At 47.8% G+C, this 16,388-nt stretch overlaps 1 protein-coding gene across 3 annotated transcripts in view; it reads left to right on the forward strand.

The window, feature by feature from the left end:
- Nucleotides 1–16,388, forward strand: part of LRRK1 (leucine rich repeat kinase 1) — a 119,026-nt gene that overhangs the window by 57,332 nt on the left and 45,306 nt on the right. For all 3 annotated transcript variants that reach the window (XM_055326460.1, XM_055326462.1, XM_055326463.1), the window contains 5 exons: nucleotides 10,498–10,724; nucleotides 11,780–11,907; nucleotides 11,994–12,157; nucleotides 13,225–13,362; nucleotides 15,239–15,351. In XM_055326460.1, the coding sequence (XP_055182435.1) occupies nucleotides 10,498–10,724; nucleotides 11,780–11,907; nucleotides 11,994–12,157; nucleotides 13,225–13,362; nucleotides 15,239–15,351 (770 nt within the window). The remainder of the gene's footprint in view (nucleotides 1–10,497; nucleotides 10,725–11,779; nucleotides 11,908–11,993; nucleotides 12,158–13,224; nucleotides 13,363–15,238; nucleotides 15,352–16,388) is intronic.

Consider the following 16,388-nt stretch of genomic DNA (forward strand, 5'->3'; position numbering starts at 1 on the left):
TGACAAAAGCCATAAAACTCTTCTCCCAGCAAACTGTTCTGAATTTGGTATTTCCTTTCTGAGAGATACCTCTAGGACATAATTCAGAAGGAAAAAAAAGCAATTCCCACACACATGGTCAAAGCACTGCTATTTGTAATGAGAAGTTAGGGGAAGGAAAGAGAAATGTCCAGCTGCAGGAGGAAACTATACCATCCATGCTATACCTTCAGGGTGGACAGCAGAGAGCCAGGAAGAAGCGCGCCTGTCTCCTCAGCACTCAGCATGCCAGGCTCCTTGACCCAGGATACCCTTCAAATCTTAACCCTACACAACATCCTCAGGAAGGTTCCTTTGACCCCTAGTCCTGATCCGATTCCCCCTTATATCTCCCCAAGCTTCCTGCCCATGACATTCTCATCTAATGTCAACTCCCTTATTTGAAAGAACAATTCTCAAAAGCAGAGAATTTAGCCAAGTTGGCTTACCCTGTGTTTGACCCCCCAGTGTAGGGCTGGAACAGAATAAACAGATGGTTGCATGGATGGATGAATTTATGGATGGATGGTTGGATGGACGGATGGTTGGATGGTTGGATGGTTGAAACTTTATATATGCAGTAAATCTCCCATTTACGTAAGACTTCATAGCTGACAAAGAACTTTGCCAAACATTCTACTTTAATCACCTATAAGGTAGAAATTTTTGTCTTTATTTAAAAGTTGAGGAAGCTAAAAAAAATAAAAAAAAAAAGTTGAGGAAGCTGAAGGTTCTCTCAACAGCAAGTTAACAGTAAGTTAACTGCAGACATTTCGGGCTTCCCCCTACCCACCCACCTACCTCCCCACTCCCCCGCCCCGCTTCTCAAATAGATGTTGGCAAAATTAACTTGGAACTAGTGACGGAATATTTCTTGTAAGCTTCCTATTTTTAAAAGGAATGACTGAAATACTACAGGAGAAAAAAGCAGTGATTTTTTAAAAGAAAAAAAACCTCTATTTAAAAAGGTTTTAGTGAAGAAAAAGTGATACATTTTATTAAACACCTTTTGGCATTCAGATATTCTTTTTTAAAAGATTTTGTTTATTCATGAGAGACACAGAGAGAGAGAGAGGCAGAGACACAGGCAGAGGGAAAAACAGGCTCCCTGTGGGGAGCCCGATGCAGAACTCAATCCCTGGACCTGAGATCACAACCTGAGTTGAAGGCAGACGCTCAACCACTGAGTCACCCAAGTGCCCCCAGATATTCTTAACTACAGAGACCAAACTGCTGGTTACCAGAGGGGAGGAGGGGGGTGAGGGGTGGGGAATGGGGGAAACAGGTGATGGGGATTAAGGCGGACGCTTGTGATGAGCACCAGGTGATGTATGAAAGTGTCACATCACTATATTAAACACCTGAAACTAATATAACACTACATTAGCCCCACCAGAATTTTTAAAAATTAATAAAAAATTAAAAATAAATAAAAACTTTGAAATAAATTACTAAAAAGAATTATATTGGACTAGGAAGCGTTGTGGAATGACTCTCCAGTTATTTTCCTTATTTATCTTAATACATTATTTTGTTTTTCTCTTTTTATGTCACTTTGAGAATTTTTTGTTTTGTAAGTAAATCTTGCATTTCAACCTTGTCATTTGGTTCTTTAGCTGTGGCCAAAGACAGCATTTCCCATAACTTAAGCATTGTTTTTACACTGGTCACCAGGTTGTCATTTTCATTCTCTATTAAAGGTACATTTAAAGCTTTTTAATTTAATAAGTTGATTATTGACTTTATTATTTTTTTCAAAGACCCTTGACTTGGCTTTATTTATTGACTTCCTTGTCTTAACTTCATTCCAGCATTTCTCTGTGCTTAGTCTAATTATCTTAATTTTCCTGTTTTCTTTTAGCTTTCTACTCTGACTAGGGTGGGGTTGCTTTACTATGTTTCACTTTTTTTTTTTTTTTGCAACTGTAATCAGAGTTGTGCGTTGTCTTTTCCATTACTTGTAATACTTTTTTTGTTCTAAAAATATATTCTGTTGTGACTTGGTTTTCCTCTCCTACACAAACATGACTTACAAGGGCATGTTTTCATGTTCAAAGAATTGGCAACCCTCATTCTGCTTCTCTCGTTGGTTCTGCCTCAATTTTGCTTTTGTCCTCAGATAAGATAGAACGGGTGTTTGCCCCTCCCTGCACCTTCTTCCTATTCCTTTTTCCTTTTTGCTTTTCCTTCATACTCAGAATTTAATCAAGTAGTGGGTAGGCTCATATCTGTTTGAACACAGAATTCATTCTCCTGCCCCCTACCATTGGGGATCCCGCATTTTTATGGCAGTGTGTCGCTCTACAATTCCTCTATTCATTTTTTGCCTATTTGGCCTATCATCATCTGCTGGCATTTTTCTTGAATTTGCATTAGTCTTTCTTTTACCTATTTTGCCTGGGGTTGGAACATAAAGATTCAGCATGGTCGTATTTTGGGAGTATGGCTGTTTGAGCATCTTTATTACTATCAAGGTGCTTTGGTTATTTTTCTGAATGCCTTTGAAACCGTGTCAGCTTTTCCACGGCCATGAGAACATAGTGGTCCGGTAGGAAGAGACCAGACAGAGCATTCGTCACCTGAATTGCCATCCTGTCTCTGTTACCTCTGAGCAAGTTGTCTCTCTGAGGTTCTTTATGTGCCAGACTTTACAGGGTTAGTGTGAGGGCCAGCTGAAAACGTGAACACAACAGTCTGTGAATGCATTGCAAAGAAAGCATCACCGAGATGGTGTCAGCATGTGATCACAGCCCAATTTCCAGTTTCCCTGCTGGACCTTGAGCTTGGAGGCAACACATGGGTCTGTGTTAACTGTTTAAAATGCCATCATATGTTTACTTGTAAGTTATTTTTGTGCTTATATTTCCCATTGATCTCGTTTCTTTTTTTTTTTTAAAGACTTTGAGAGAGACAGAGACCCAGAGTGAGAGAGAGCATGAGCTAGGGAGGGGCAGAGGGAGAGGAAGAAGCAGGCTCCCCACTGAACAGAGAGCCGAATGTGGGGCTCTATTCCAGCACCCCAGGATCATGACCTGAGCTGAAGGCTCAACCAGTTGAGCCGCCCAGGTGCCCCCCCACCACTGATCTGGTTTCTATAGCAATATTTCCTTTTGTTGGTTCGCCTTAAATCATATTGGCAGCTAACCACTAATTCTGGTAGTTACAGTATTTTGAGCAGACATGCTTTTTTCAATGTTGATGATATGTTTTGTTTTGTTTTCTCCTTCAATCATTTCATTAACTAAGTCATTGAATTAATCTTCTCCCTGAGTCAGAGAGGAAGGCTGAACTCCCCTTCCTCTTTATCTCTCTCTCCCTTTACTCCCTGTAATTATTTTCAGGTCACTTTTGAAACTCTCCTTCACATGACGGAGCCCTCCCAGGCTTTTTGCTAATTTAATGACCAATCTTACTGTCCTTGTCCTTCCCTATTCATATTTCTAATCTACTTGTCTCCATGGGCATCCTTTTTGCCTTCTAGAATCTCTTTTCCATTTTAAATGTGTGGGCCTCTGTCCATGGAATGTTCTAGGTTCTTGGGTCTTGATTTCTCTCACCTGCATTTGGCTTGTTACCATCTGTATCAGCACTACCGTAACAAAGTACCAAAAATTGGTTGGCTTGGATAACAGAGATGTACTGTCTCAAGTCCTGGAGGCTAGAAGTCTGACATCAAGGTGCTAGCAGTAGGGCTTTGTTCTCTCTCAGATCTTGAGGGAACCCTTCCTTGCCTCTCCCTAGCTTCTGGTGGTAGTTGGCAGTCCTTGGCATTCCTTGGCATGTAGACCAATCATTACAGCCACATGCCATTTTGTCCCTGTGTGTCTCCACATCGTCCTGTCTTTCAGGGACCTATTGTTGTGACTAAATTTCCCCTCTTCATAAGAAAACCAGTCATATTAGATGAGGACCTACCTTAATGACCTCATTTTGACTTAATTATCTCTGGAAAGACCCTCTCTCAAATGAAGGTCACATTCTGAGTTAGCGAGGGTAAGGGCCTCAACATATCTTTCTTTTTTTTTTTAAGGTTGATTTATTTATTTATTCATAAGAGACACAGAGAAAAAAGACGAGACATAGGCAGAAGGAGAAGCAGACTCCCTGCAGGGAGCCCGATGCAGGACTCAATCCCCAGACACCGGGATCATGACCTGAGCCAAAGGTAGACGCTTAACCACTGAGCCACCCAAGCATCCCTCCAACATATTTTTTATGGGGAACAAAGTTCAGCCCATAACACCATCCTTGTGGCCACCACCAGCCACTCCATTGCTCTTGGTCTGGGTCCACCAGTCATGGCCACCTCACAGGCACAGGCAGTTGTCCAATCTCCTGCTCATCCTTACATGTTGAATGTCCCATCTCTTCCTGAGAACCTTTCCCAGCCAGAGTGCAGGAACTTGAGCAGCAGGTGTTTGGAGGGTTTCTCCCGGGGGCAAGGAGGCAGGCGTAGTAGCAAACACAGTGGCAGGCACAGTCAGTCAGGTCTTGTATGGCATAGCCCTCACATGCACGGGGAGGCTGGGACAGAGCCACTGTCTCCAATGTGCTGATCCTTTATCCAGCCAAATCTTTGTCATCCATGGCCTCCCCTGACAGTCTGGGTTCGTGGAGGACATTTGCAGGCATCTTCATTTGTAGGGTTTCTTTTGATTTATTCTTCAGGCTTTTCACTGAGTCAGTTCTATTTGGATTAGACCCATTCATTTGGCAGTTTCTCCAGCTGTCTGGTTGCTCTTCTTGCTCCTTCACATATCAGAAGGTGGCTGTTATCTTTCTGGCTGGGGCAATAAGGAGAAGGCACTCTGCCATCACACCCAGAAATTTTTGCTTAACCACCAAAAAAAAGGCTTGGGTTTTATGTTGGATTCGCAAATACATTTTAGAAGATTCAGTGGCTTCCTGTCCCCTTTTAACATGTAAGGATGGATCTTTGAACCTGCACTCTGGCGAGAGGCTGTTCTCTACCTAACCAATGGCAGAGGCGCACAGCCCCCTGCCAACCCACAACTCTCAAGGTGAAAAGCCAGGTTGAAAGCATCTGTAAGCCACAGCCTTTCACTTAACAATTAATCTGTCTCCAGCCAATAAGGGTTGCACTGACCCAGAAGCAAGCACAAGTGATGCAGTTGTGGCCTGCCGGCTCTTTCGGTGGTATTTTATGTCTGGTGGCTTCAAGAAGGTTTGTGTCAAGGCAGATAACTGCCCTCCTGGACCGCAGTCCCCATCGCTGGACAAGGAGGTCTTTTGTATACAGAAGCACCCCAAACATCACTCTCTGCATTGAGCTGTGCCCTTAAATACCTTTAGTCCTTCTTGATTCATTCCTAATCACTACCTTGGGAAACAAGTTTCAAAGTCATTACACTATGCCTTCTGGAAAAGCAGTACTTCCTTCTCTTTTGCCCGAAATTTATGAGGCTCATCCTTGAAGACAAACATGAGCATGTTTCTGTTTGTTCCAGAGCAGGGGTGCCTTAAGCACGGCACTGGTGAATTGGTGGGGGTCTCCGCATCCACCTGCTTTTGATTTTTCAGTTCAGCGTGCATGGATTTCATTATGTAATTGCTGGCTTCTCTCCCTCGGAACCTTGTTTATTGTGATCCTGCCCAGGGCTAAACACAAATAAGTAATAAGGACTTTGGAAAGCTAGCTTACCCGGCTAGCTTCCCATGTCAAGTGCATGGCCATCTGCTTACCTCTGCGTGTGTTAACTTTCCTTCTGTCACTTTGTAAACACTCGGGCACCCTGTGATGTGTGGGCACCAAAATGAAAATCACTTTTGTTAATGACAGTTTTCAAACCAACCCAAGACCAGGTAGAAATCTCACCTGTTTTGGGTTTGTGGTTTGTTGTTTGTTTGTTTGTTTGTTTTTCCAGCCGCCAAGCCCAGAAATCTTTTCACAAGGATGTCTATACTCTAAGTGTATTGTCCTGTTTTCAGACTTCTACTTTTCACTAGTTATCCTGGGGTGTGAGTTTAACAAGATTTCCACCCTGCAGGAACTTTGGCGGGGGAAAGACCTCGAAAGAGCTCTCAATTTCAGGAACTGGCAGCATCTGCTTCCTCATGTCCGGCAAAATCAGTGGCACACACAGCCACTCCCTCTTATTGGTGATTTTCTTCTAGCACACGCATTTCCCTACAGGTGTTCTTTCTTGGCTTTGCGGTCGACATCACCTGCTCACAGTCCATGAAGATCAAGAAACCCATGAGTTAGGGTGATCAGATGCACGTTCAACGCACGCATGTACAGACACACACACCGGAGAGCTCTTCCCTTTGAACCAGGAACTCCCTGAGCCTTGGTTCTGTCTGCCACGTCCGCGTCTTTAATCTGCCTCAGTGCTGACAGGATGGCTTGCAAGTAGCAGTACTCTGGCCAACGTGGCTGAATGTACATGCACAAGAGAAGCAAGATGGTGTCCTCATAACAGAACTGCAGGTGGTAACACAGACCCCTGCTGGGAACGAGGAGGGCAGTCCTTGCACCGAAGCTTGCAGGATGAATAGAACTTAGGGGGTAGGGGGGCCATGAATCCCAAGGGACAGAAACCAGAGCAGGGTGCAGAGCAATTGCGGTAGCAGAGTGGAGTGTGAAGACCAGCCAGGACTGCAGAATCTTGGATTCTTGAGTGATCTCATGATGCCCACTGTCAAAAGAAGGCCAGTTTTCAGGAATAAGCTTTTACAAAAGCTCTCTCAGCTCCAGGCCCACCAACCTTGTGTTTCCCACAGTAGCCAAGTATGACCAGACCACGCATGTTCCAGGCGGAGTGTGCAGCCCCAGAGCACCCCAACAGCCCTTTGGCAGATGGCACAGTCAGCTACTGACAGCGAGGCCACACTCCCATGGTCCCCACAGCTTACCTAAGAATTTCAGTGCTGCGTCCACTTTCTGAGCTCTGCGGTTCATTCACAAACAGGCAGTTTCTGTGTTTAATTGGCATTTTTCCCCTTGGCCTGGAATCCTCTGCTCTCAGGGGCATGCCTATCCCCCAATTTCTTCTACCTACAACAAATTATGAACTCCACAAGCCCTCTGCCAACAGGAATGCAGAGGGCAAGCAGAGAGCATGGAGGAGACAGGCATAAAGCTGGAAAGTGGTTGGGGAGGCTGGCAGTGTGGGGCTCCCCGGGGAAGGAGGTCAGATGTTCTGCTGCAGACAGGCTGGGGGGTCAGGGAAGGCTGACATTTTAGGATGATCGATCCAATTAGAGGTGTGAATGGATGGATTACATTCTCAGTGGTTTGATTCCTGTGAGTGCACAAACATTTAGTGTCTGCTGCATGCTAGCCATGCTGCTGACCATCCAAGGCTGTGAGTCTAGGCTCTGTCTGCACTGGAGGTGCACACGGCCAGGTTCTGGGCAGCTCACTCAGACCATGGATGCAGGAGATGATCCTTGGTCTGAGCTAGTGTAGTATGAAATTAGCAGGCAGGTTCATATAAGGGGAGCCTAGCCAGACAGGGCCTGAGAAGGTATCCATGTCCACCACATCATGCCCAAGGCGCAACCTAGAGTTAAGCAGACACAGGACTCAGGTCTCCTGAGGTCAAGCCCCTGCTCCTTATTCAATTATAGGCTGCAGCCGATCCTCCAAGAATGTCTCGTGTATGCGTACCATAATTGGTTCATGTCACAGCAACGATCTGATTCATTTCTGGCTCTCTTTTAAGATTTCATTTATTTATTTATGAGAAACACGCAGAGACATAGGCAGAGAGAGAAGCAGGCTCTCTGTGGGAGCCTGATGTGGGACTTGATCCCCAGGACCCAAGATCATGACCTGAGCCAAAGGCAGATGCTCAACCACTGAGCCACCCAGGTGCCCCATTTCTGGCTTTTTATTTATTTTTGATGGTCCTGTCATTTATTTATAAGACTTTCAAAAGACACCTAAGATTTGTTGTTGAAAGTCAAAACCAAAACCAGCCTCCTTTTCAGCTTACATCTGGCTGCTGTATTAGTTCAAGCCAAATCCACTTGATGTTGAATGACATACAGTGTGAGTGGAAAGTCAGACTATCATCCCAGCCTTTTGGCTTTGTGTCCAGCTGTCTGGGCCTAGGCCCGGGTCCAATGTATTTCTCCAAGAACCCAGGAAGAGGAGGCCACCAGGCCCTTGGAGGGCCTTCTGTGACTTGGCATTGCAAAGCCTGGAACGGTGACCTTCCTGTCCACCTGTTCCTGGGTTGGCTATCATGCTTATCCCAAGGCTCCCTACAGGAGGACACTGTCCTTCTTAGTACACAAACCAGAGAGATCCTGAGTCTAGAAGTGACCTAGACATTGTCTGGTCCCTAAGCACTTATTTAACAGATGAAAACCTACAATAACCTGATGAAGGGTGATACAGTTATGAATTATGGAAAGATTAGGAATCCTGATACAGGACACAAAATAGTCATAAAGACATTTCTGTGCTAACTGGGACTATTTGAACGTGGACTGTGAATTTGATCATATTGATCAAATGGTAAGTATATGGTGGTCACGTAGCAAACCATTCTTGTTCTGTAGAGATACATGCTGAAGTATTTAGAGGTGAAGTGCCACCATGGTTATAATTTACTTAGAAATTATTCAGCAAAACATAAAAAGTATGGGTAGGCACCTGGGCAGCACAGCTGACTAGGCATCCGCCCCTTGGTTTCAGCTCAGGTCATGATCTCATGGATCATGAGATCGAGCCCCAAGTCAGGCTCCACGTTCAGCAGACAGTCTGCTTCGGACTCTCTCCCCCTCTCTGTCTGCCCCTCCCCCCAAATAAATAAGTAAATCTTTTTTTTTTTTAATGAAAAATGTGTGGAGGGAAAGGAGAGAAAGCAAATGTGTTGTTGGATTAACAATGGAATCTAAAAAAAAAAAACAATGGAATCTAGGTGGAGGGCATTTCATGCGTATTTGCTGTCCAAGTCAGCTCTTCTGCAGTTCTGAAATTTTTCAAAATAAAATATTGTGGGGGAAACAGTAATGACAAGAGAAACAGCAATAGAGTGACTTGTCTTTAAAAAAAAATCAGCTGAAGTTAAAACGCTATTCTCTTAACCCCACATCCAGCAGACCATCACCTGTGCTTCTTCATCCAGGTGAATGGAGAGACAAGACCAGAGCTTTGAGAGGGTGTCAGAGACCCTCCCTTCCAATCCTGGCCGGGTCCCCAAGGAGATAAAGACCAGACTCACATCGCCATCTAGTGGTCACATAAGGAAGTCTGTCTGCTGCTGCCAGTTTTGAAAGCAAACTTAACCCGTGTTATTGGCCTTTCCCGCAGTTGGCTTGGTTGTTCCATCTCCCTCTTGGCCAAACACTGATTTTTGTTTCTCTAATTTTCTCATATAGATTTCCAGTTGCTTTGGAGACACAAGACAAAAAGCTGATTTCCAATCCCCCAAAACTGAGTCAAGCCCCAAATTCTTTGATCCAGGAAAAAAAGAAAAGCCCTGCTTGTGTATAATGAACCAGATCTTTTTTACCACCACACACCAGCAAGCGGCTGGCCTTTCTGATGCCCTCTTGTGGAAATAAAGGCCAACCAAATGAGAAAAGCAAAGGCTATTTATTCCCAGCTCGCTGTAGCCAGGGAGTCAGCTACCTTCACTTGCATTTTGGCAGAGGACTGAGCAAGCTTTGTAGTGGGAGAAGGGGAAAGCCTCAGGTGTGCCCTCGGCCCCCTGGAGGCTGTTGATGGGGAAGCCGGAGGCAGCTCACTAGGAGTGTCCTGTGTGATTGGCTGGGGGAGCACTTTGGCTTTCTCTGGTTGATTTAAGTTAGATGTGGGGAAGCTGTCCATCATTAATCACGTCCTGGACATTTGGGCTGATTGTTACAGAAGTTACTGTTTAGCACCCTGGATTGATGCTAGCTAGCCATGGCATTGTGGTCGCCTACAAATCTGCCTTAGAGCAGGCTGGCTTCACAGAGAACAGGGTGAGGGGGTTAGTTTCCCAGGCAGGTTGCCATAGGTTGCATGTCAAAGTTTTGCTTTTTATATATCCTGGCCACTGTCTGTATATTTGGACTTTCTCAGTTGGGAAGCAGCCCATCCACAAAGCACCCAGTGTGGGGCCTGGTGTGTTGCGGGCAGCAGCAGCTCTAATCACGGGGGTGAGACCCCTGGAGAGAGGTCGGAAGACACAGGTGTGATCTTCAGCCTTCTTCTCCAGCCTGGGGAGACCTCTCCAATCGTGGGTGGCCTCCTCTGTACAGAGCAGGTGCTGTCCAGCTGATTCCTGCCCTGTAAGATGCGCCCCCTCGGGGCTGGAGCTCATCTGTGAGATAAAGATGTGGGTGGGAATAGGTACCTCCTCAATGCCAGCCCACGACTTGGCCGAGGTCCTGACACCCTGGGACTCCAGCTGAGATGAACAGACAGACTCACGTGGAAATAAATCATTGCTTTATTCCAAGCCGACACTGGCCCTGGGCTCACCACCTGACGGTGCTTTTTACTTTCTCCAAACCCAGGCTCTTCGTGTGAAATGGTCCCACCTCAAGCTACCCTGGGTGGATCTAGACTGGCTAATAGACATCTCCTGCCAGATCACCGAGCTGGACCTTTCTGCCAACTGCCTGGCTTCCCTTCCCTCGGTCATCCCCTGGGGTCTCATCAACCTCCGGAAGCTGAACCTCTCCAAAAACCACCTGGGGGAACTGCCTGCCGTGCAGTCATCAGACGAGATCATCTGCTCCAGGTGGGCGCTCGCCCCACGCAGGCCCCTTGGAGGGGGCGTGGGGACCCCTGTACCCAGCCACCACCACCGTCCTCCTAAAGGTACTCCTTAAATGGAGTTTGTGGTCTTAAAACGCATTCTCAGTGGCAGGGGAGAAATTCTGCCTTCCTTTACACCAGCTCTGAAGAATAAGATCCCACTTCCTTTCGAGGTGAACGCAGAGAAGTCTGGAAGGGCTGTTTGTCTGGCACACCTTTCCACTGCGTACCAGTGGCCATGCGGCCCTGCTTGCCTGAGGTGTCCAGGTCTCCGTCCTGCAGCTGCAAGTCAGGAAAGTCAGAGTGCTTCCTGGCGGGTGGAAACGATGAGGCCCAGGGGTGCCAGATTTTATCTGCCCTCGCAGAGAGAGTGGGAAGGGCCTCACAGAAAGACCTCACCCTGAGTTCTCTGGCAGCAGATGGACAGTATCGGCAGCTCCTGGTCTCCTTTTTCAGGAGGCCTTGGGAAGAGGCCTGAGCCTTCCCCTTGAAGCTACGTGGGAAGGGGAAGGGCCTTCCCTTCACTGATGTGCAGTGATCCTCGTTTTATCTATAGAGGATTTGAGCCGATTTCAAAAGCTATGGCTCTCAGTGAAATAAGAGAGAATGTTCCAAAGAGCACAGGGTCAGAAGTCACCCACAGGAAAGAAGGTCACACACAAATGTTTTAAAAACAAGGGCCTTCTGAGTGGGGGTCCTTAACCAGGCCAGACTCGAGAGTCCAAATGGCCAGAAGCACAGCCCAGTGGCCTTCCAGCAGCTTTCAGGGCACCAGCTTACTTTGCTCTCAAAAGGTTTGCATCCCTATGGGTCGGTGAGACCAGGGCCTACCAAAGAGACATGGGGCTTTCTCTGTCTACACGGGACATAGTCACAGTTAATGCGTTGAGTGAGTGTAAGTCATATCACTACGTGTTCAATGCACACTATGCAGCTTTATGCGAATGGAAAAGAGAAATATGTCTACAGAGAAACATGTAACAGTGATGCTTTTCCTCTTTCTTCTGATGCCTTGACTGTCTCCCTCCCCAACCACAGGCTCCTTGAAGTTGATGTCTCCAGCAATAAACTGCCCCACCTCCCACCCGGATTCCTGCACCTCTCAAAACTTCAGAAACTGACAGCTTCCAAAAATTACTTAGAAAAATTGTTTGAAGAAGAAAGTGGTATGTTGTATGGTCAGCAACCTCCCCTACTTTGTCATTTTGTCCTTGATAGGAATATTTCACCAACTTCTTTCCTGTCGCCCTAGCCACTAACTGGATCGGTTTGCGGAAGCTGCAGGAACTCGATATTTCTGACAATAAATTGACGGAGCTCCCCGCACTCTTCCTTCATTCCTTCAAGTCTCTCAGTTTTCTGAATGTCTCCAGAAATAACCTGAAGGTGTTTCCAGATGCCTGGGCCTGCCCTTTGGTGAGTCTCATGCTGGAAATCGTGAAAGGCCAGTCAAGCCTGCATCTCACGGGAACCAGAGCTCTGTCGGTGCTCTGTCTCCCTTTTCCCCCTTGGTGGCCACGCTGGGGGTCGGCATTGCTGTTCCCCTGTTACCACCACCCAGCAGTGTCACTCAGCATCCAGCCCCTGAGCATTTCAGACAGGTGACTCACCTGAAAGCCAGCCACACCTTCCACATCACCCTGCCCACCCCCCGCCCTGGCTCTAGGCTTGAGATTTGTGCAGTAACACCCATAGAACTTTCCACAGTTCCAGCTTACACGTCTGGCATAGGAGGAGTTTTGCCCCCAGAAGGGGGCCATGGTTCCTTTCAAATAGCTATGAAATCAGAACAAAGAAGAGAAGAAAACATAATCTGCATCCACAGCACTGCCAGTTAAAATGCTGTTTTTGTTTCTTGGGAAGTTTGCTTGTTAAAACAGATGAAATTGGGGCACCTGGTTGAGCATCTGCCTTTGGCTCAGGTAGTGATCTCAGGTCCTGGGATTGAGTCCCGCATTGGGCTCCCTGCAGGGAGCCTGCTTCTCCCTCTGCCTGTGTCTCTGCCTCTCTCTGTGTCTCTCATGAATAAACAAATAAAATCTTAAAAAAAAAAAGAGAAAAGAAAAGAAAAAGCGGAATAGCATAAAGAATATTTGTGTTTTATTGCCATCAGTTTCAAACCAAGAAATTCTCCATCACTAGCATTAACATTCTGGTTTAAACATATGTGTGTGGGAAACCAGCTCCTCTCTAGAGCTGGGTCCTGAATGATGCCATTATTTCCAAGGACAATAGGCCAGATGTTCTGGAATGAAGGGAAGGGAGCATGAGCCACCTTCGTCTCCCTCAGGAAACCATTCCGGTCCCTTCCTTAGAGCAAGGACAGGAAAGTGAGACAAGGACAGTTTGTAGCCATTTATGATGGAGCCTTATTGGCGTGTTCTGATTTTTCACATCAAATTTGAACATGGTCTTTTCTCCTAAGCACCGCTGCACTTACAAAGCTAATTAATATCTCACTCTCTTTCTCGTCCTACTCCTAGAAATGCTGTAAAGCATCCAAAAATGCCCTGGAATCTCTACCAGACAAAATGGCTGTCTTTTGGAAAAACCACCTGCGGGATGTGGATTTCTCAGAAAATGCCCTCAAAGAAGTTCCCCTGGGGCTTTTACAGCTTGATGTAAGTCCGATAGGGCTCTCTTTCTCATTTTTTTGGCTTTTGTGAGGAAACCAGTCCACATTGCAGGGAAAGCTAGAGGCTTCTTCTGAGCTTCTGAGACCAGGAAAAAAAAAAAGTTCAACTGTCAAAAACATGCATGTTTATGAGCAAAGATTGGGAGGAAATGAGCAAAATGAAAACAGATATGTAAGGGGAGGGGAGAGCGTGGGTTTTTATCCCCCAGGACCCTTTGATGTTGAAAAGTGTAAGCGCAGCCCAGCAGCCCCCTGTCTGGCCTTCTCTGGCTCTGACCTCCTGGGACAGGGGTGACACCCCCACCCACCCCGCCCCCCAGGCCTACTGGGAGCAAAGCCCAGGGAGCACTGTGGGGTGGTGCGTTCTTGCCCCTGTCTCCCTCCCCAGAGGCAGCAAAATTGGAATTCCTGAGGGTCAAAAGCTTTGGATGTGAATTTAGGAAAGTGCCTTTTGCCGGAGCCCTGTGTGCACCCTAACCCTCACTCCCCTCCATGGGGCTGCTTTCTTGTCTAGGTTGTTTGCAGATCTGCTCCTGTCTTCCCCACTCAAATGCGAGCCCCTTAAAGCAGAGCATAGACCACGTTCACCTCTTGATTCCCAGAGCCAGCCTCAGATCAAGGCCTGCCAGGTGTTGGCAGGAGGAACCAGGGCACCCCTGGGTAGAGTGCACAGGCCTCAGCCCCAGTCTGGCCATGCAGGCCATCCAGGCCCCCACAGGTTCTCCTGCAGGGGAAGTATCTTCCCCTCGTGTGCAGGGACACCTCCCACCCTAAAGGACCAAGAAGGTACTTTCCATCTGTGTGGTCTCGGGGAGGAGGGCTATGAAGTCTCAGGCCCCGGGGTGTGCACATTTCAAGGGAGGCCCTGGTAGGTGAGGACATAGATCCCTGCTCCCCTCAGGGGCACCCCTGGCCATAAGCTGAGTCCCCTGCTCTGAGTAGATTTCTGCATTTCACACCAGCCACATGCCAACTGGGTTTGCTGGTTCCCACTGTGGCCAGAAACAGCAGATCAGGAGGGAAGGAACTTTGTCCAGGACCTTACCCCTCAGCCCTGTGGGGATTCATGTTTCTTCACCATCTCCCCCTCTGGATGGGGGTCCTGGGAGGCCGTGCACAACCCCAGCCAGGGTCCTGGCACCTGGCGCAGGCGTGGCCTACTGAGAAATTCGGTGACAAGCTGGTTGTGATGGTGGGGGCAGCCTGCCCCCCCCTTGGACAAGGAGGCCCCCAGTGATGGCATCAAGAAAGGTTACAAGGAAAACATGTGACAAGTCCAAGGGTGGAGCTTACACCACCCCACACACAGTTTATGGTGGGTAGACAGAAGGTCAATGGCTCAGGAGTCCACAGGGGGCACCTGAGGCACACGGGGGCGGTTCCCAGGGAACTGGCCAGCAGAGAGGGGCCTGGCTGGGGCAGGTGACCATCTGTGTCCCTACACTGCTGCCCCTGCACAGGGCATCACCTGAGGGGGTCACAGGAGGCAGCGGCACCCTGCAGTGGGCTACAGTCCCTGCCCAGCAGTGTGACACCCGGGCCTCCAGGCTCCACAGCACCAGCCGCCGCTCCCAGGACAGGCCCATGAATATCAGTCAGTCTCTCAATGCTGAAAAGTACTTGAACTCCTTTCATTCTGGAGTAACTGCCTGCCACTGACCTGGAAGGAAGGATAGTGTACAAACCACCCTGGGTGCTGTGTTGGGTATAACTTTGTGAGTTCTAAGAGACTGTGGAATCTTCTAGAAGGTGAACAGGCTATCATCGTTTGGCTGCATTTTGTTGGGGAGCTGACCCTCTCCTCAGTCTCTGCTCCCTTCAGGCTCTGACGGTGCCTCTGCCTGTCTTTCTTTCTCTCCCAGACCCTTATGTCCCTGAGGCTCCAGGGAAACCAGCTGATGGCCTTGCCACCTCAGGAGAAGTGGACCTGCAGACAACTCAAAACCCTGGATCTGTCCAAAAACCAATTTGGCAAGTAAGCATGGGGGCTCTTTACTTGGGTAAGTTCCCAGATATGTGTGGGGAACCGCAGTCAAGCACCCCCTTGGGTTGGTGTCTCTGTTGGTTTGTCAGGGCTCTGCAGGCTCTGTGGGGAGGGAAGGGAGGGGACAGGGAGGAGGAGCTTAAACAAGAGACAAGAAACACGCATTCCGTGCCCCCCACCCCCCCACCCCCGCCCCATGCTTCTGGAGGCAGGAAGTCTGAGGTCAAAGTGCCAGTGTGGCTGCTTTCTTCTGAGGCCTCTCCCCTTGGCTTGCCTAGAACCACCTTTCTCCTGTGTATCACATGGTCCCTCTGTATACCTGTGTCCCAATCTCCTCTTAGAAGGACACCAGTCAGATTGGATCAGAGTCCATTCATATGACCTCTTTTTAACTTATTTGCCTCTTTAAAGATCCTACCTCCAAATACAGTCACCTCTGGAGGGCTTGGGGTTTAGGACGTCAAAATATAAATTGGAAAGTGGGAGGTGGGAGTGTAGTGGGCACAATTCACCCATGACACTGTCCTCCTCTTTTAAATTTTTAAAGGTTCCTGGAGGGGATGCCTGGGTGACTCAGTGGTTGAGCATCTGCCTTTGGCCCAGGGCATGATCCCCGGGGTCCTGGGATCAAGTCCCACATCGGGCTCCCTGCATGGAGCCTGCCTCTCCCTCTGCCTGTGTCTCTCATGAATACATAAATAAAATCTTTAAAAACTGAAGATAAAAATATATAAATAAAGGCCCGTGGAGGATCTTATCACATCAGCCTAACCTGTCATTCTGTTCCAAGGTTTTGGGTAATAACTAATCAAAATGGACATCTACTGAATAAAAACGACTCCCAAAGCCTTCTAATAAAAGGTGAAAATGTGGGGATGGGCACAGCTGGCCCTGGGGGCCCTGGAGATCGGCCCTCCTGTGTCACTTGCTGAAGCCCACTGCTTAGCAGAACTTGACCCCAGCCCACCCCAGGTGAGAGTGTGCGATATAGAACAGCCCCTGGAATGGGCCTACCTACCAGGCACAGA

This window comes from Nyctereutes procyonoides, unplaced genomic scaffold, assembly GCF_905146905.1.
Source record: "Nyctereutes procyonoides isolate TBG_1078 unplaced genomic scaffold, NYPRO_anot_genome, whole genome shotgun sequence".
Taxonomy (NCBI): Eukaryota; Metazoa; Chordata; class Mammalia; order Carnivora; family Canidae; genus Nyctereutes; species Nyctereutes procyonoides.